Source organism: Sciurus vulgaris (assembly GCF_902686455.1).
Source record: "Sciurus vulgaris genome assembly, chromosome: 16".
NCBI classification, from domain to species: Eukaryota; Metazoa; Chordata; class Mammalia; order Rodentia; family Sciuridae; genus Sciurus; species Sciurus vulgaris.
Window position 1 is genome coordinate 52,011,982 of NC_136477.1, and position 20,073 is coordinate 52,032,054.

General features: G+C 39.4%; 1 protein-coding gene across 16 annotated transcripts in view; it reads right to left on the bottom strand.

Annotated features, from left to right (window-relative positions):
• CACNA1D (calcium voltage-gated channel subunit alpha1 D) overlaps positions 1-20,073 on the bottom strand; it is a 317,150-nt gene that overhangs the window by 132,497 nt on the left and 164,580 nt on the right. For 11 of the 16 annotated variants that reach the window (XM_079115648.1, XM_079115636.1, XM_079115644.1 and 8 more), the window contains exons 5-8: positions 14,828-14,970; positions 8,791-8,943; positions 8,097-8,293; positions 1,138-1,241 (exon numbers count right to left, since the gene is read on the bottom strand). In XM_079115648.1, coding sequence (XP_078971774.1) covers positions 1,138-1,241; positions 8,097-8,293; positions 8,791-8,943; positions 14,828-14,970 — 597 coding nt within the window. Of the gene's footprint in view, positions 1-1,137; positions 1,242-1,813; positions 1,918-8,096; positions 8,294-8,790; positions 8,944-14,827; positions 14,971-20,073 lie in introns of all 16 variants that reach the window. The other 5 variants (XM_079115649.1, XM_079115637.1, XM_079115641.1 and 2 more) reach the window with 1 other exon arrangement.

Genomic DNA, 20,073 nt, shown 5'->3' on the forward strand with positions numbered 1-20,073 from the left:
AGGTTTAAGGGAAGGTGAAGAAAGCAAGCTGAGTTGAATAACCAGGCTCTGCTTTCTGCTCTGCAAGAGGCAGTGACTTTTCAAAAACTGTAAGAACATTCTCTTTACTAACATAAAAACATCATTTTCCTGAGATACAACCTTGGAAGGAGCAAAATAAGGTGAGTTAGGATCAGATAAACTTGCTTGGAATCAAGTCCATCGACACTTTCCTGAGGCTGTCTGGGCTCAGTACAGTGACAAAAGTTCCTCCAGAAGACACGGACACCTCCCAACCTCCCACCACAATGGCTGCATCCTGTAACTTCCTCAGAGAGAGCCCAGGTAGCCCTTGGCTCCTTTCTCTGGGGCACCTCAGGAATGGTGAGATTGAGAGCTGCCCACAGGGGCTGCAGCATGGCATCTCAGCCACACGCAGGAAAGAGCCCTGCAACACCAAGCAGACCCTTTCCAAGCCAGACTCTCCCAAGTTCTCTATATGGAATCAATCCAGGGGCAAGGCGGTAAACTAAGTGAAAATAAAAAGTGATGACTGAATGAGGAGGACCCTTATGAGGCCACAGGAAATTATGCACGAAAGTTTATCATTCTGCCTTAAGGAAAGATATTCCATGGTATGATTAGAAGTGAATCAGAGGGACAATTCTATGGTGACAGCAAGCTAATAAAAGGATCCTAAGGTTTGTAAACTGTTGGGCATTTGTGTGTTAATCTAGGCTTATTTCTCCTTCAAACAAAATTTGAAGCACCATCATGCTTCATAATGTCCTGGGGGTGACTACTAAAATGCTGGGCTATATACGAATGGAAAGAAAACCACGAGACAAAGCCCCTTCCTGGGGGAGACCGAGGCTGGAAGCATGTTACTCACTTGTAATCAACCTCCACATACTCTCATACTAATGCTTCAGGGAAACATTTTCATTAAATTAACAGTGTTTGGCAAGCATCAGAAACACAGAATCTCACAGACAGATACAGGCAGAAAGAATCACAGTTCAATCCAAAAGCAACACACTGAGGGAACATCAGAGTCCAAATGCATGCAGAAAAGCCATCAGAGAGCAGCTGGGAGACACGCAGAGCTGCCTCACACATGGCAGCAGGAGAGTGTGCAACACGGATCCAACTGCTTACCCACTAAGGACACCAAGAACCAGGTTAAGGACGAAAAATGAGCCAAGGATGATCAGACTAACAAAATACACCCATGGCCATTCCCATCCTATCGCATCATTTACCTGTAAAATGTAAGGAGATCAGTTATCAGTTATCCATTTACTAAAGAGCAGAGCCCCAGTTGCAGCTGTCAGACCACTCAGTGCTTTGGCTGAAGGTTAGTGTTCATAGGACACTAACTGGGCCTAGGTTATTCCATTTTTTTCTTCGAAAAAAGACAAGTTCTGCTGCTAAAATATACAAATGGGCCTACCAAAAGTCTTCCCAGACCAGTTCACTTAGCTAAAATTTTGTACCAATTATTGTGCATTAAATTTGGATCCAGACCAAGAAAGCAATTACAAACGTATCTCATTTTAGGGTAGCCAAAAGGGCAAGCAATGGAAACTACTTAAATCCCAAGTAAGAATGCTGATTAATTTCTGGTCAATAATCATTCTATAGCTTTCTTTCATGAAGACCGGTGAGGTTCCAGGAAACCGCTTGATTTGGGAAGCCTCAGCAGAAAAGAAAGCATCTCAAAGCAAACATGAAGCATTTGGCACCCACCCGGAGGCCCCCTCTAGCAAAGCCTGTGTGGTCTTGGCAACTGTCCTCAGGACTCTGCTTTCAAGATGAAAGAGGTGTAGCTTACCCGCTCAATACACCAAGTACAAGATTTAGTACGAAAAATGACCCAAAGATGACGAGACTGACAAAATACACCCAGGGCAATTCAAATCCCATAGCATCATTCATCTGCAAGAAATAAGATGGTCTCATAGGAGTGGATTAATAGGAGAATCTAATAAGGAGAGAGGGTCACATTAGAGAGAGCATTCGATACATTTAAATAAAACATTTACTTAGACTGAAATCAGAGACAGCAGCCAATGTACATTCACCGCATATTCCCAGCACACATACACACACAAGCACATGCACCCATACACAGGAAGAGTAACTGAGGCTTTGAGGCCAGATACTAGCACACTGTGGCCCCAGGTAGGGAAATCAGCTGGAATTTGGCCCTTTCCTGCAGGAAACTGCCTCAGTAAGCAAAAGTAGGAATTAGCTAGAATTCGTTTTCTGCTCTGTGGAGTTGATAATATTTGCTTTTAAAATTTGTGATGGTGGAAAAGTCTTAGTTATAGAGACAAACTTAGAATATTTGACTCTATAAACTCTTTTTATAAAAAATAAATCTCCTAAAATAAGCTTCTAGTGGAAGTCAACATAGCCAAGAAAACCTAACCTTAACTCTGGCTTATCTACAATCAGTGAGTAAAAACACAACTAAATGAATGCAAAAAAAAAAAAAAAGAAAAGAAAAAAGTTTCAGAGGCCAGCAAGCTGACACATATTCAGGGGTCACTTGGGGAACATGAGAAACTCACTTGCACTCACATAAAGACGCTTGCTTTAACCTAGATGACCTCCCATAATAGTTCCAGCTGTGAACTGATTGAGTAGAGGTGAAGGAGGGCTCTGCCAGGAGAACGTGTCAACCCTACTTCTGCACAAGCTCAAGCTGCATATTTGGGTGTGGCCTTGTCAGATCCTCCAAGGGAGATTGGTAGTGAGCAGAACAGGTGCTTTAAGTATCACAGCTGGATGGAACTTTCCAGCAGACAGGTCAGTTTAAATTGGGCAAATATCCTCCAGAGGAGGAGATGTTAAAGACCAGTCAGGAGACAGAACAGATGACCTCAAGCCTGACCCTTCTGGCATATCCAGAATCCTCAATCAATAAGGAATCTGGGTGATCTCTCCTGCCCTGCAGGGACCAACCCCTACGGTGTTAAGCCTGTGCCTTCCTGTACCTTATCTGGCTCCAGGTTTTAGCTTCACAGAATAAGGCTTATGCATTTCACAATGTTTGCAGAAGCCAAACAGGAAAAGAGAACATTAAAAAAAAAAAAAAAAAAAAAATTACCTACCATCTGTTGCTGAAGCCTAGGGAGAGGGCATTAAATCCCCTGTGAAACACCTGTTTGGCCACATGAAAATTGATGTGCTTAATAGAACTCATATCAGTCTGCACATCTTATACTGGCAATTAGAGTAATGAATGAGCCAGGGCTATGGCTGCAATTGTTGATCTAATTAAGTTGGATAAACTAATTTCAGCAGGAAGGCAGAGGGTAATTCTTCCAAAGCAACTACACCACTAAACTTATTTAAAAACCCATGTGTGTAGAAGAAACAGACTGCCTAGTGAGGTGGCCAGAGCCTAGCCTCAAGTCAACACCTGTGACAGAGTTCTCTCTGGGCCTGTTTTCCTCTGCTGGAACAGAGGTGCATGTGGCAGAGGAGAGTGTTATAGGGAAGGGGAGAATGTAAAAGTGCAGGGCTCCATTAGGAAACCTCACTCTTCTACCTCTCTGTCAATGTCAGCTGACCGGGCCATCTGCTTCCCCAATCTTCCTTTAGGCCTCAGTCTGGTGTTCCAGAATATGGCCCTAGTAGCAGCACTTGGAAGGGAAACTTTTCTTTAAAGAAATTAAAAAATTAAAATCCCTTTTAATTTCTTGAGAGTGGGACTCAGCAGATTGGCATTTGGTCAAATCAGAAGTATCACCTGGAATGACAGTTGAGGGAAAGCTGGAGCAGCCGTGGGAGACCAGCTGTCCCTGGCAGAAAGCGGGCAAAAGCCAAAACTTAAGCTCCGAGGGCCTTTCTCCCACCTAAACCTTCTCTACCAAGCCCCTTATCAGAGCCAAGTATTTATTAGACCTTCCCATATACATCAAGAAAAAAAAAAAATCAGAACTGCCAAGCTGTTCCCCAAAAAACACCCATAAGACAGAATGTGCTTCGGACTTTGCATGATCTTTATCAACAGTGGAAAAAACGGATGTGAGCTAAAGTGCAGCAATTTACCCTGGTCTCCAAGAAATAATTTTCTATTTAGATTCAGCTTTCTCTCATTTTACAGGCCAAATGCACATTCATGTCCTAACTTAATGGCCAATGTAAGTCTTTTTTGTTTTCTCTAACTGTTGAAAATACTACTGGAAACTTTGTCCACTAGTTGTAGCTCCTCAGGCATGGAATATGAGAAAGGCAAAGCCTTGACTGATGACCTGGACAGAAGTTTCCCAGGTGCTTCGAATGAAGGACACTGTCAGTTGACCATGAGCTTCCTTTTAGAGTCTGGCAACCAGCACCTCCAGAGGTGTGTGCTCAGATTAGAGGCCATAAATGGACTAGATGACTAGCTCTCTCCTGAAACCAATACTTCCAAATTAATTTCCTACATTTAAAAACATTTCCTCTAAGTTGAAGAGGAAAAAAAAATAAAACATGCCATCTGATTCTTCACCTTAAAGACAAGGAAGTTAAAGCCAGAGAGGTTCAGTAACCTGCCCAAGGTCACACAACCAGCCTTATCCAGCCTCAAAGCTCTTTGCTTTCACTACACCCTACTGTCTTTGTGGGCAACATATATGTGAGTCAAATGACACTTTGATTAGGTTTAAGTAGCTCACTTTGTAAAGAAGCACTAATTATTTTTCCACCAGAAGTCAATGATTCCAAACAGTTCTGTCCTACCTAGGTGTGCCTTTCTGCATATGGGACCTACTACTGTTCCCAAGTCATTTGTGACACATTATAGAGAATTATAGCATTAACTAGCTGAAGAATACTGAATGGATATAAACTTGACTAGATACAAAATATTTCCCCACAAAGACTTTGTCCACCATATTCAAATACCTAAAGAAATTTGCTTGCAATTGATATTTAAAATGGAATCTCCTTTGCTACCCAAGATATTCTCTTTTATGCCCTACCTATGGATAAAAATAGATATTCAGACAAGGTTCATCTACAAGGAAGCAATGGGCTTGGAACTCTTGAAAGGTGGCAACAGTCACTTGCATTTGATGAGCACCTGCTCTGTGCTGGCCGGGATGTTCTGTTCTGAACACAGCTGTGTGGGTTTCCAACTGATAGTGGCCCATAAATTATTAGGAAGGCTTGGTTCCTTGGCTCCTGCCTATTTCTATGATGGGGTTAATAAATGCAATCAATAAGTAATTAAAAATAATTCTGATGTCTTTCAGAAAGTAGGATCTTAGAGAACACTCTGGAAGACATTACTTAGCTGCCCCCTAGTGTTTCAGAAGGATTCACAAACTGCTGACAAGTAGAAAAATGCCAAAATGTTTATACTGGGTGCTAGTATAGACTAGGCAGTCCCTGAACTATAACCCAAAGGCCAAATCTATCTTGCTGCCTGCTTTTACATGACCTTCAAGTAGCTATTAAATTTTTAAATGTCTGGGGGCATATCAAAAGAAGAATATTTCATAACACATGAATATCATATGAAATTCAAATTTCAGGGTCCATAAATGACATCTGGGTGGAATAGTGCCACACCCATTCAGTTGCACATTGTCTGTGGCTGGTCCTGAGCTCTACTTGCAGATCTGAATAGTTGCAACAGGGACCACAAGGCCTGCAAGGCCAAATATATTACTACGTGGCCTTTATAAAAAAGTTTGCACACCCCCACTTTAGACATTAGATTTAAAAAAAAAAAAAAAAAAAAAAAAAAAAACCACAACCACATGCTAAAAGACCCTGGGGATATACAGTGGTATATCAAGATCCCAGATCTTCTATAAAGGGATACAGATTGATGTAATGTTTAGGAATTACTTGAGCTCCTCCATCAGAATAAAGGGGCTATGTAATTCATAGAGTATATAATTAAGTTGTCAAATTATTAACTATGTGAATGTCGTATTAACAATAAAGATAATTATATCATCCTAGATGATACTTAAAAGTTCTCAAGAAAGCAAGTGGAAATTTGTTTGGGGGAGTTTTCTCTTTTAATCACAAGCTCCCAGAGTTTTCACTGCTTGGTAACAGGACAACTGTGAGGGAATCAACATGTAGAAATGTAACATGAAGTATAAAATTATTCATTAGTCAAGGCATGTTGGATCAGCAGTAGACAATTCATCCATAACAATAGAGAGTAAAACAAAGCTGAGGGGAATCAGATTTTTACTTTTTAAAAAAATCAGAATGTTGTTTCCTATACTGTTTTGGGGAATGCATTAGAGTTTGGGCTAGTCGGATGATTCTTTTTTCTATGTATCAGAAACTTCATGGAAAGAGAGGTTGAGGCCTCACTTTGAGTAGGATTTGCAATTTAGGAGATAGTGAAAACAAATACTTTATCTGACCTGAGAGTCCCTATGCCTGGCCATGGTCTCAGCTCATCCAATATAATATCCTACCTCATTTCCTTTTCATGAAAAGGCCTTGTCTTACAAATATAATTAACAGATATGCAATGACTCTCACACAGAAACACACAAACTCTCTCACTCTCTCTTCCCCACCCCCCAGAACAATTGTAAAAATGAGGGGAAGGAAGAGAAACAAGATATAACATGTTGGTGATATGTCAGCCTTACCAAACTAGATTCACACTTTGGACACTAAAGGTACAAACATGACTTTTTTGCCTAACATTGAACATACAGTCATTCCTCAGTATCTGCAGGGGAGGGACTCTGGGACCCTTCCCTGCCCAATACCAAAATCTGCAGATGCTCAAGTCCCTTACATAAAATGGCAATGCATTGCATATGACTTATACACATCCTCCCATGTATTTTCAATCACCTCTAGATTACTATTAATTCTTAATAAACTATAAATGCTATGGTGTAGTCATTTCATTGTATTGTTTAGGGAAAGAGAAGAAGGCTGCACATGTTCAGTACAGGTGCAATTTTTTTTCATTCCTGAATATTTTCACTCTGCTGGATGGGGAGATGTGAGACCTATGGATGTGGAACCCATGGATACAGAGGGCTGACTGTATAGGGGTTTCTATAACCTGGCAAGCATAGTGCCCACCCATGAAGGGAAGCAAAACCTATATATAATCATTATACGTTCTTTAAATTATAGAGTAATATAAAATCCTGTCAAATTTAGACTTAGAAACCATGAGAAGCTATTTCTCAATTTGCAGGCCTTCTTACAAGAAGCCATCAATTCAAGAAGTACTTTACTACTAGTTTCCTTTTAACAATTCATTATTGGAATCCTCGTTAACCCCAATTGGACTGGGATTTAGGCTCCAAATCTACATATTAGCTATTTTTCCCAGTGACTTTTATATAACAGGAAAAAATTTCTAAACTTCTGTGAGATTTTCAAATTCTACCAATAAACAAACTCAGCCAAGGAAATTGCTGCTATACTACCACTGTACTTCATTCATAGTGAATCCTCTGGTTCTGTCAGGAACAAAATGAATAAGACCTTAATCACTGAAAGTATGTCCAGTTGTGGGATGAACCTGAGCATTAGCAGTTTGACATGTCTTTTCTACCCTCTCTGCCAGAGTTCTATAGCTCCTATGAGATAGGAAGAGCTAAGGACTTTTGCTGGGCTGATTTATAGTAATGCTAACAATATAAAAGCAAAATAATTATAATGGGAAAAACTTGTGCTGGGAAAAGGTTGTACTGAGCTATGAAAAGTATGAAAAGATTATGTTCCCCTCTTCCCTTTAGGATCTAGTGAAATAATCTGCCTTTATATATAAAAGATTAAATTCAGCCTGTGGAAGATAAGTGGGAAAATACGCTCTGGCTCTCAAGTTTAATCAGAACATCCCTGGCCACCTGAAGTTCCTCCCAAAGGGAACTGGGCAGTCAGCAACAATTTCCCAAAAGCAGCCCTGAGAAAGGGGAAGACTACAAGGCCAGGAGCCAATGATATGCAGAAGTGTTCAAGAACTTCAACTTAAACCTCGAGGAAGCAGAATGAAGAGGCTCAATGAGTCTGCTTCCCTTCCCAAATAACTGACTTCCAGGGTTTCTTTCTCAGCCATCTCTCACTAAAGAAGCATTTATCCAAGGGAAGAACATGCCACAAACTCTCCTTAAGTTGCTTACCCAGTACAGCACATCTGTCCAGCCCTCCATGGTGATACACTGAAACACGGTGAGCATGGCAAAGGCAAAGTTATCAAAGTTGGTGATGCCTCCATTTGGGCCAACCCAGCCACTCCTACATTCCGTGCCATTGGCGGTACACTGGCGTCCATTCCCTGAGAACGCACATGGAGCTGGGTCCTCTTCAGCTACGATATCTGTAAAGAGAAAGCAGGATATGCCACTTGGGAGAGGACCATTCAAGTCCAGAACATTTGCCAAAGCCCAGAACACTCCACCTCCCACCCATGCCATCTCAGAATCCTAGTTGCCCTTCAAGATCATTTCAAATACTTCCTCCTCAATGGAATCTGCCATTTCCTCTCATCACAATCCATTGCTCTGCACTCATTCTTACGGTGCCTTTCCTAAGCTTATAGATCACACTATTATTGGTCTGGATCATGGAGGTCCTTTATCTTGTTTGCTAGGACATATTACATAGGAAATCAGAATGGAAACGAGATTAAGTTCTATTTATTCTTAACATTATTCACACTAAGAACTAGTTCAGGACACTTGCTGGTATATTTATTATCAAGAAATACCCTCTGCACCTTTTTTATTTTTTTAAGATTTTTCCTAAAACCAAAAGTTGCGTATGGGGAAACCAAAACTTTTAAAAGTTAGATTAGTTACCATTTTCATTACTTACCTGAGTCAGCAAAAAAACATGTTTTGTGCATTTTTCCAATAAAAAGTTCCAATCCTATAATAGCATAGATTATGATTACAAATAATACCAAAAGGGCTATGTGAAGGAGGGGAACCATGGCTTTTATAATGGAGTTCAGGACAACTTGTAAACCTGGGAAAGAGAAAAATCAGTTTGTGAGCCAGGAAGATACTTTGGATGAGGCACATATTTAATTCCTAATGATACTTGCTATGTTTAAGACATACAGTAATAAAACCATTCAAAGAAACTAATATTAAACCTGGATGGAAGGTGAACTAAACAGATCATCTAATCCAACTGCCTCACTATAAGGATGAAAAAACTAAAGTCTACAGAAGGACTGCCAATGTCAGTCACTCATTCACTCATTTACACATTATTTATCCATTCAACAAAACTCCTTGACCATCGACCATGAGCAAAATAAGGGCTAGTGTTTTGGATAATATGAAGATGTATTACATAAAGTGCCTCTCTCAAGGTTATATTCTAGAAGAAAACAAGAATTTAATACAAATTATTCTCAGGTAGCATACAGATGCTAGAGTGTATTAAATGGCTAAAATTAAAAAGGGATGAAAGACATTGCCTCTGAGTAGGGTGAGGAAAGACAACTCCTGGCAGGGCCTACAGGCTGAGTAAGATGGATTTCCACAGATGCATATGAGTGAGAACCCAGTATCAAGAGCGGCACAGCAGGAATGAGCACAATGTAGGTTTGGGGCGAGTTTTGATCCGTGGCAATATAGTGTGAAAGAACATCAGGAAAGAGAAGGAGATTGCAGCCACATCACTGAGTTTTGAATTTGGAGTTATGAAGCCAGACTGTAGTCCATCAGCAAAAGGCAGTTTCCTCATAAAGATGAACAGGACAGCAGCAGGTAAGAGAGGCAAGAAGTAGTTCGAGAATGCAGGGACTCCCCAGGTAGGTCCCAATGAGGATCAGGATGAGACCAGAACTCAATAGCCCAGTGGAATGAGAGAAAGGTACCTAGGCAGCATTCTGATTACCTGAGCCAGGGTCACAAAGAAAATCCCAGCACCCCAAACAAAAACAAATGTTTCAACAGGAAGATCTTTCAGGATAAGGGACACAGACCAGGAGGTAGAGAGGCAAGAGTGACTTTAGATCTGTTCAGTTTGAACACCTGGCATAACATTAAAGTGCAAGTGTCCTGTAACTGAAATGTGGGCTTGAGAAAGAAGAGACACAGAGTGACAGTGTAGGTACAACTGCCAAGGAAAAGACAGACAGAGTTGAGGAAGAGAGAGTTGGTGGGGCAACACTGGAGACCCAGGTTTTCTGGCTCCCTGGTTAGTGGTCCAGTGTTCCCAACACCCATGATCTCAGCTTCAGTTCTGTTGCTCTTTTCTCCTCTTTCTTCCCCTTCCCCACTGTCTTTCTCTTTCCAAACTGTCCCTTTTTTAGTGTATTCCTATTTTCCCAGTACCTATTCAAAGAAAGACTACAAGAAGCTAATGTGTTTAAAGGTAAACAAATCAGGAGTCAGAATAAGCGAAGGAAAGAGAACACTTACCATCAATAAAAACAAAAGTTTACCATTATAAGCAGCATTGGGAAGAGGTGGGGTGGGGCGGAGCCGGCAGGTCAGGGAGGGAAGATTGACAAGAGGGTTTCACACCCAGGAAGACCCTGTCTTTCTAAAGTCTTCAACACAACAAAACACTAGGTGTTACCTTTAAATGTTCAAATGGTTTCTTTGGGGGAAAATATGACAAGTAGGATAATTTTCAATATTTTTGCATCCTAAAAGGATTAAATGGAGGTGGGAGGGAAACAATGGCTCTAAACTACTTGGACAAAATTTTTTTTTTATTTTTTTTGTTTTTTTGAGACATGGATAGCTCATCCAAAATCATCCATCAGTTAGCTCTTCAAGTCTATGGCAGTGAAGCATATGCCTCATGAACATTTTTGTGTTTTATGTAATATGGTCCAATTTATGAGATGATAAAGTTGTATCTTAATGTGAACATGTATATGTTCTTTATATTCAGCTTCTTTGGACATAATCAACATGTACAGTAAATCTCATGGGACGCTAATCAAGGAGGCATAGGAAGGAGTAGAATGAACTGCCAGGCCAGAAAGAAAGGACCTGGGTCTGGTCTCATGTAGTTGTCCACCAGCTGTGAGAACCTCCAGTTACCATCTCTTAATAGGCTCGGCTTGCTCATTTAAAAGAAGATGCAGAGAAAAGAGCGTTTTTAACAACTGACACTTAGAAAACTGGATAATTGTATGTAGAAAAATGAAATTAGACCCCTCTCTCTCAGCCTGAACAAAACTCAAATTGAAATGGATCAAAGACTTAGGAATTAGACAAAACTCTACAACTGCTAGAAGAAAACATAGAGTTAACACTTCATCATATAAATGCTGGCACCAACTTCCTTAACAAGACTCCAAAAGGATAAGAAATAAAATCAAGAATCAATTAAGTGGGATGCCATCAAACTAAAAAGGAAATGATTAAGAGCATGAAGAGACAGCCTGCAGAATGGGAGAAAATCTTTACTAGTTACTCTATCAATAAATGGGGAAAAATAAAAACTTCTAAAAAGAAGAAACACAAATGGCCAACAGGTATCTGAAGAAATGTTCAGCATCTCTAGCAATCAGGGAAATGCAAATTAAAAATACACTATGATTTTATCATATTCCAGTCAGAATGGCAATGATCAAAAATATGAACAAAAACAAATGCTGGTGAGGTATGGGGAAAAGCTACACTTATATGTTGCTGGTGGAACTGAGCCTAGTACAACCACTCTGGAAAGCAGTATGAAGCCTCCTCAAAAAAATAGGGCTAGGGGGCTGGGGTTGTGGCTCAGTGGTAGAGTGCTTGCCTAGCATGTGTGAGGCACTGGGCTTGATTCTCAGCACTGCATATAAATAATAAAATAAAAGTCCAATGACAACTAAAAAATATTTAAAAAAATAACTAGGGATGGAGCCACCATATGACCAGCTATCCCACTCCTTGGTATTTTCCCAAAAGATCTAAAATCAGCATCCTACAGCGATACAGTCACCTCAATGTTTAGAGCCGCATAATTCACAATAGCTAAAATATGAAATCAACCCAGATGTCTGTCAATAAATGGAATAATAAATTATGCTATTTATATACAACAGAGCTCTTCTCAGCCATGAAAAAGAATGAAATTATGGCATTTGCCAGTAAACAGATGGAAATGGAGAATATTGTGCTAAGTAAAATAAGCCAAACTCAGAAGCTCAAAGGTCAAATGCTTTCTCTCATATGTGGAAGCTAGAGTAAAATTAAGGAAGGGGGATGTGAAGAACCAATCAAATGTGAATTAATAGATGAGTGAAAGGAAGTCCAGTAGAGGAAGGAGAATGGGAGAGGGCAGGGAGGACAGGAGAGAAAGTGGGGGGAATCATGAACTGAAACCGATTTCCATGCATGTATGAGTTTAGTTTGTTGGGATGAACTACACAGCTCTAATCAAAAAATAAATAAAAAAGATACAGACATACCAGAAGATCTTTAGTTCTTTTCCATTTTGATGATCTTGAATTTTGGTAAACACTGATCAGTTAACTGAATATCGGAGGTCAAGAACTCCACAAATGTCTGAATTACCACCTTTTGAAATATAGTTGCCTTTCACTAAATGACTATTCCCATAGAAACATGCACACAAAATTATGTCATATATAACAGTATGACACAGTCTCTTTCGAAGGGAGCAGACAATTCTTAAAGTACAAATAATCAAACATTCCTGGGCATTTTCAATAATTTCAGGTACTTAGAGAAGAATCACCAAGCCACATAGAAAATAGCATGGCCCAGGAACCCAACTCCTTTCCCTAAAAACCCATTTGGGTTTGATAAGAGGAATCAATGTTCCCTTCTTGGTTAGTTAAAATATGGGCTTAAAAGTCATCAAATAAAACCCAGATTCCCATCTCTCCCTGTTATCCTGTTGGGGGAAGAGATCAGATTTCCATCAAATTGCAAAGAGCAATGTTTCTTGGAAAAAGTAAGCACATAGTTGAAAACTGGTTCTCTGGAGTATGGGGGGCACTGCACTAGTCCAGCTGTAGAAACCTTATTAGTCAACACAATGCCAGGGTGTTCTGGAGCGTTCACTGGCCAGAGATGCTCACGCACACACAAGTCACAGTCTCACAAGTGTACACGCAGCAATCCTGTCATTTTCTCTTTGGGGGAAAAGGCTGTCATGGTTACTTTGAAATTAGATTAAGCTATAACAACTAAATCTGAAAGAACATGTTTGCTCACTGAAATTCTCATTTAATCATGTTACACTTAAAAGAATCAGTCATTTCCAAGGTATTTCTATTTTTCTCAATTGCTTCCAGACAGTTCTGTGGTTCAGACTTGTGCTGATCTTTTTCAATGAAAATAAATGAACCATCTGGAAAAACAAGTACACATAAAACACCACTTCCTACATTTTAAAATGTTAAATTTGGAAATAGTTGTTTTTTTTTTTTTTTCCAGAGGATTTTTGATGCATTTTGAGTGCCAACAGGTTTAATAAAATTCCATGAAGAATTTCTGGAGAAGAAAAAAAAATCTATGCTCTTCTGATGACTTTATGAATTGTGGAAAATAGGCACACACTGCAGTACTATATCGCTACTTCAGTTTTGAGCAGGCAACCACCTCAGAAGCACCAGTCCTAAGAAAGGTGTCAAAATTTCTATCCTCTGAAGTCCCCAACATGGGGGGGTGGTCCTCCTATGGGGGAGAACAATGAGGCAAACCCCATACTTCTTGGGGAAGGCTTAGAGGCCTGCAGCTGTAGGCACTAGTTCAGAGAGGACATCTGTTCCAACCCAGGTATGATTCAACCTGGCCTGGAGGTCTGATCCAGAAGCAGACCAGGGCCTGGCACGTCCTAGTACTATAGGGCTTAGTGGATACCACCACTATCCCTGGCTCTGAGAACCTGCTCTGAGCTTTAGATATGGTGTAGGGCTCTCCCTCTATTCTCTCATTAGGTTCTCACAATCACCTTCAAGGCAGGTACTGCTGTGCCCTCTACACTGGTGTGGGAGCTTAAACATTCATCCCTTTCCCTCAGAACTAGACAGGCACATAAAGAATGAAATTAAATCATTTGCAGGAAAATGGATGGAACTTGAGAAAACTACATTAAGTGAAATAAGCCAAACTCAGAAAATCAAGGGTCATATGTTTTCTTTCCTATGTGGAAGTTGAAGAAGAAAAAAGAAAAGAAAGGTGTTTGGGGAGGAGGGTGAAGATCTCATGAAAATTGAAGGGAGATCAGTAGAATAGAGGTAAAGGACCAGAGGAAAGGAAAAGGGGACATACAAGGGAATGATATTAGTCAGATTATATTGTCACATTGTATGCATGTATGAATATGAAACAATCCCACCATTACATACAACTATAATGCACCAATAAAAAATATGAAAAAAAAAATAACTGGACGGGCACAATTCCTAGTAGTAGGGTAGCTAACCATATGTCCCAGGAGCCCAGCCCCCTGTTGCTCCCCACTTTGCAAAAAGGCTGTGGGGTGAGTCCCTCCAAAACCCTCATCTACATCGCCTACCACTTTCAGAGGAACAGGCCTGGGACAGGGAGATGGTGGGATACCATCAGAGAAGAAAAGTAGACTGGCATCAGGATGTGAGAAGCCAGGTTCTCCCACCACTACCCAGCCTTTCTACAAAAGGAGTTGCCCACAAAATCAGAATGACAATAATCCTACAAAAGGAGTCGCCTACAAAATCAGAATGACAATAATCACCACCTGCACCCTTTCTGGGCTATCTTGGAGATCCAAAGTGACAGTGCACGCCAAAGTGTTCTGTCAACTGTGAAGGTTTGCACAGTTGGCTGCTGGGCCACTGATGGGTACACAGAAACTCACCTCAGAGCACTCCGTTTCATAATCCTGAGACCCACCTAGAAGAAAAAGATCAGCACACTTCTGGCTGTAAGAAACAAAAAGTGCTTACTGGGCACTCCTGATACTAGTCGAAGTGGTCGTAACACTCGGAAGGCACGGAGGGCTTTGACATCAAAGCCTCCTGATTTGCCGCTAGAGTGGTTCCCGCCTTCTGTTTCTTTGGTTAATTGTTCCAAAATTACACTAAACAATCTGAAAGAAGAAAGAAATGTCTGTCACTCAGGAAAGCAAAACAGGATAATAGTAGTTATTTTTAAACGAGGGCTAATTCTGTGAAGCTGTTGCCTAGTGAAAGGAAGGCAGATTTAAAAAGGCAAGAACCCCATCCCTTCTTCTGAAAGGATTTGGGACAGAGGCAAATGTCATCTGTTTCCATGCCAATAGAGCATCCCAGAGCAAGTCAGCCCCCACCAAAGTAGGAACTCACAGGGGATCCAGTGATGACAAGTGGAAATGCCCCCAACCAAAATGGTGGCAACAGTGATCCTGGTGATTACCATCTATGCGTACTCATGATATGCTTCAGCACTTCACATCTCATTAGTCTCACAAAAATGCTATGCAGCAGGGATCATTAACATTTTACACATGCAGAGACAAATTCAATGGGAACAAGTAATCTGTCCAAGGTCACGCAACTAGTGGCAGAACATTTTAAACCAGGTGTGCTGGTCCCATAAGAATGCAGATTCCATAAGGACAGGGAGTTTTAATCTGTTTTGTTCCTTTAGTCTGTTCTAGTCTAGTGCCTAAAACAGCTCCTGACATACAGGAAGTGCTCAAAAAATATTTCATGAGTAAATCAGTGAAATGACTTCAAAGTCCCACATCTTAATGTGTTAAACCACTTTCAAAGCCGTCACTGACATACACACGCACCCCACCTGAACCCTCACAGGAATATTTAGGGAATGATGTAAATCACAGATGCTAAGGAGTTGTACAAAGACTAGAAACAGTTACCTGAGGGAAGGGATTAATATCATTTTCTCTTTTGAAATGTGAATAATATTGTAACTGGCAACCATGATGAATTTTTTCCTACTCTCAGAAGGTTTTTTCAGATAAAGTTATTTCCAGGCAATCTGTTCATTTGACAGTTACTTTTGCTCCTTTGCTCTTTTAAATAAATATTTATTCTTTGGAATTGTTACTCAGTTTTCAGAATAAATATAAATTTGCCCACTGCAAATAGCATCAACTATGGCCAATCAGATTGTAGGAATGATTGGCCCAGCAACAAAGAAAAGGTTCCTAAAGTTTAATTAGCAGCCAAAGGAGAAATTTTGCCACCACTGGATCACCAAGACACTAAGTCCATAAAACACAGGGTGGTCTGATTACAATCCTGATCGGGCACAGCCATGTCATTCTGGGCAGTTATAGACCAGCTCTTTGTTGTAATAACAGTATAGCAATTAGCAACAAATCCAGCCAGAAAGGAAAATAAACCAGATCTCCACCTTTTCAAAGTCTTTTTGAAAAAAAAAAATAACTTATTCTTTTTAGTCTTTCAAAGCTTAATGGCAGGCTCTCCCTAGTTATGACTGGGGAAACACACCATATTTATGATAGGTTTCTCATTAGCATCGTTTTTGAAAAGTACTGTAAACCCCTTCATCAAGGATAAAGTTAAAAGTCCCTCCTCCAAAACAAATTCATAGCTGCACAGAAACAAAGCAAAAGGAAGAAGGAAAACCTCAAACTCTTCTGAAATGTGGAAGCCACAGGAATTTTCATCCCACAGGGTTAGGAAAGTAATTTATGCAGGTGGTGACTTAAGATTGCCTTCAAGTATCAGTGTTTTGCAGTGTGTACTTCATAGCTCTTTTATCCCATTCTTCAGCAATGGCCTTGAAAATAGGTGAATAATGTCTCTCCCATTGCAGAAGAGGCTGAGGAAGAGAGAAGCCAGCTGCCATTTCTGGATGGCACTGGGCTGGAAGGAGCTGGACTATTTCCATACCTAAGAGTTCTGAGACTTTAGGAAAATTTCTCTTTCTTTGGGCCTCAGTATTTCTCTCTGTAAAATGAGAAGTCTGGATTTAGGGACTCAGAACCCTGCCCTTCCCATTCTCATATTCTGGAATTCTAGCTCCCCTCATTACCACTGTACGAAAAAAAAAAAAAAAACATGCACACACACACACCTAAAAAGGACATGAGAAGAACATCATATTTACTCCAAGACAAGAGGAAAAAAAAGAAAAAGAACTGCCTAGGTAGCTGCAGAATGAGGACGCCATGTTCTTCTTCACAAAAGCTTAAGTGCTGAGTCTGAATGCCTAAGTGTCTCCTTACTGAAAAGTCAGAGAAGTAGGATAAAAGTTGATTTGAATCAGACAGTGTTTTAAAGGGAGTGATGTCAGCTCTGGTAGGCCCATTGAGTACTCTTGTGGTCACATTATTAACAGCTAATATTCTAGAAATACCCATTACTTCCTTAATGCTCTGTTAGTGGGAATATTGACAAAAATAATAGGTTACTGTGGACTTGAAACAGAAAATCCATTGGACTGAGATACAGACCATAGTTGGAAACTTTAGTGAGCAGGAATTTGAATCAAATGAACATATCCTAATTTGTCTTTTTCTTTTTTAGAAACTTTTGTCCTATTCTTTCTTGGACTGTAATGTATATTTTAGTTAAAAAAAATCATATGCTCTAAAGTTTTTCATATTTTATGAGAAAGATTTCAATCAATCCAGTTCTACTTCAGTTTCCTAGATGATTTTTTTAAACTTTTAAAATTGTTTATTGCAGTTTAATTTATAATATACCCATTTGAAGTACACAAAAAGGTGAGTTCTAACATGCATGTTTACAAAACAAACGCAACAATCAAGATGGAATATTTCCAACACCTCAAACAGTTCCCTCACTCCCCAACATAGTCATCCTCCCTCTACGCCCCACCTTGGGGATCCACTGATTGTCTCTTTTTCCTCTTCTAGAGTCTACAGAAATAGAATCATGTAGTATGTTCTCCCTTTTGCTTATCTTCTTTTGCTTGCCATTTTTTTTTTTTTTTTTTTTTTTTAGGTTCAGCCAAGTTGTTAAATGCATCACTAGTTTCTTTTTATTGGGAGTAAAATTCCACTACATAAATATTCCACAGTGAGTTTATCATTCACCTATTGTGGGATATTTGGGTTATTTGCAGCTTTTCTCTGTTACAAATAGTCTTTGTGTGGACATGTGTCTTCATTTACCTTGGATAAAAACCCAGGAGAACCAGTAATATGGTCACGTGGTGGGTTTAACATTGTAAGTTTTTCCGAAGTGGTCGTACCACTTTCCATCTCTCTTGTGTTCTAGCTGTTCCACGTGTTGGCTACTGTTTGATATTTTTGGCCCTACATTTAGTAATCCTAGTGGGCACATAGTACTGTCATATGGTTTCAACTGACACTTTTAAAATTATTCATGATGTTCAGCATCTTTTCAGGGGCTTGTTGGTCTTTCTCTTGGGATAGGAGATGAAGACCTATTCAAATATTTTGTCCACATATGTACTGGGTTGTCTTCTTGCTATTAAGTGGTTAAAAATTCTTTACATATTCTGAATACAAGTCCTCTGTTAGATGTAGGTACTGTGAATATTTTTTTCGACTCTGAACTGACCCTTCACTTCTTTCTGTCTTTTGAAGGAAAGTTCTAAGTTTTGATAAAGTTTAATTTTTCAATTATATCTTACGACTTTGTATCCCTGAGAAATCTCTGCCTACTCTGAGATCATAAGGAATACTTCCTATATTTTCTCCCAGAAATTTTAGAGTTTTAAATTTCACAAGTAGGCCTATAATCCATGTTAAGGTCATATTTTTATATGGCATGAGATAAAAATAGAAGTTTTTATACTGATAAACAATTATTCCAGCACCATTTGTTGAAAACAGATTCTCCTTATAAAGAAATCTTTCCTAAAATCAATTGATCATATATATCTGGGCTTATTTCATTGATTTTTATGTCTGCTCCTTATGCCAATATCACACCATGTTGTTTAGAGTAAGCCTTAAAATCAGGTTTCAGCTTTGTTCTTGAAGATTCCTTGGTTAGTCTAGAGTCTCTCTCATTTCCATATAAATATTAAAATAAGATTGTCATTCTCTACAAAAATACTGCTGGGATCTATATTAGGATTCAATACATAGCTCAATTTGGAAAGAAATTACATCTTAATATTGAATCTTTAGAAATGTAAGCACAGTACTCCATTTCTTTAGTTCTTCTTTAATTTCAGCAAGACTTTGTCACTTTGTAATTTCAGCAAGACTATTTATGCCTAAATAGTTTACGTTTTGGGGGTAACAGTGTAAACAGTAACATTGTAAATATTCATTTCCAATCACTAGTATATAGAAATCCCCATGATTTTTTACAGTGACCTTTAATCTAGAAACATTCATTTGGAAAATCTATCTATGGTTTTAATCTTTTAAATTCACTGAGTTTTATTTTATGGCCCAGAATATTGTCTCTGTTGATAAATGTTCCATGTAGGAGTGAAAAGAATGTGTATTCTGCTTTTATTGAACCAGGAGTTCTTAAAAAAAAAAAAAAAAAAAAGAAAATGTCAATTAGGTCAATGGTGTTGTTCAAGTCTTCCTACATCCTTAGTGATTTTCTGTCTACATGTTCCATCAATATGCTTCAACAGAATATTGAGATGTACAACGTACAGAGTATTGAGATGTACTAATCTCAAGATGTAGACTTATCTATTCCTCTTTTGGTTCTATCAATTCTGACTTTGTGTATTTTGAAGCTCTTTTATGAGACATATGTAAATTAGGATTATTACATTCTCTTGATGAAATGATTTGGGGGCAGAGGGCCAGATAGTAAATAACCTAGCCTTTGTGGACCTAAACTACTCACCTCAAGAATGTAAACAAATGAGTATGGCTATCTAACAAGAAAATTTTATTTATAAAAACAGGCAGCAGGCTAGATGGGCTAGGATTTGATCCACGGTTTGCCAATGTCCCCTCTAGAGCTACTTTAGCAAAACTACTGATGGTTCTTCTGAGGTCTCTACTACAAGTCCAAGGTGTTTAATGAGGCCTTTGACTCTTGCTATTAAGAACTTGAACACCTTTCAGTCCTATGTCAGCTCACTTTATAGCACCCCAGTTTCTCCTTTTCCTAATAGTGCTCTTTGCCTGTTTTCATGGAACTATACCCTACTTAAGTGTAGCTTAGTCCTCTGCCCAAACTACAGAGGACCCAAAGGTATATTCGTGAGGCCCAATCTGACTAGTTCCCTCCCTTCCCAAATTTGAAGCACT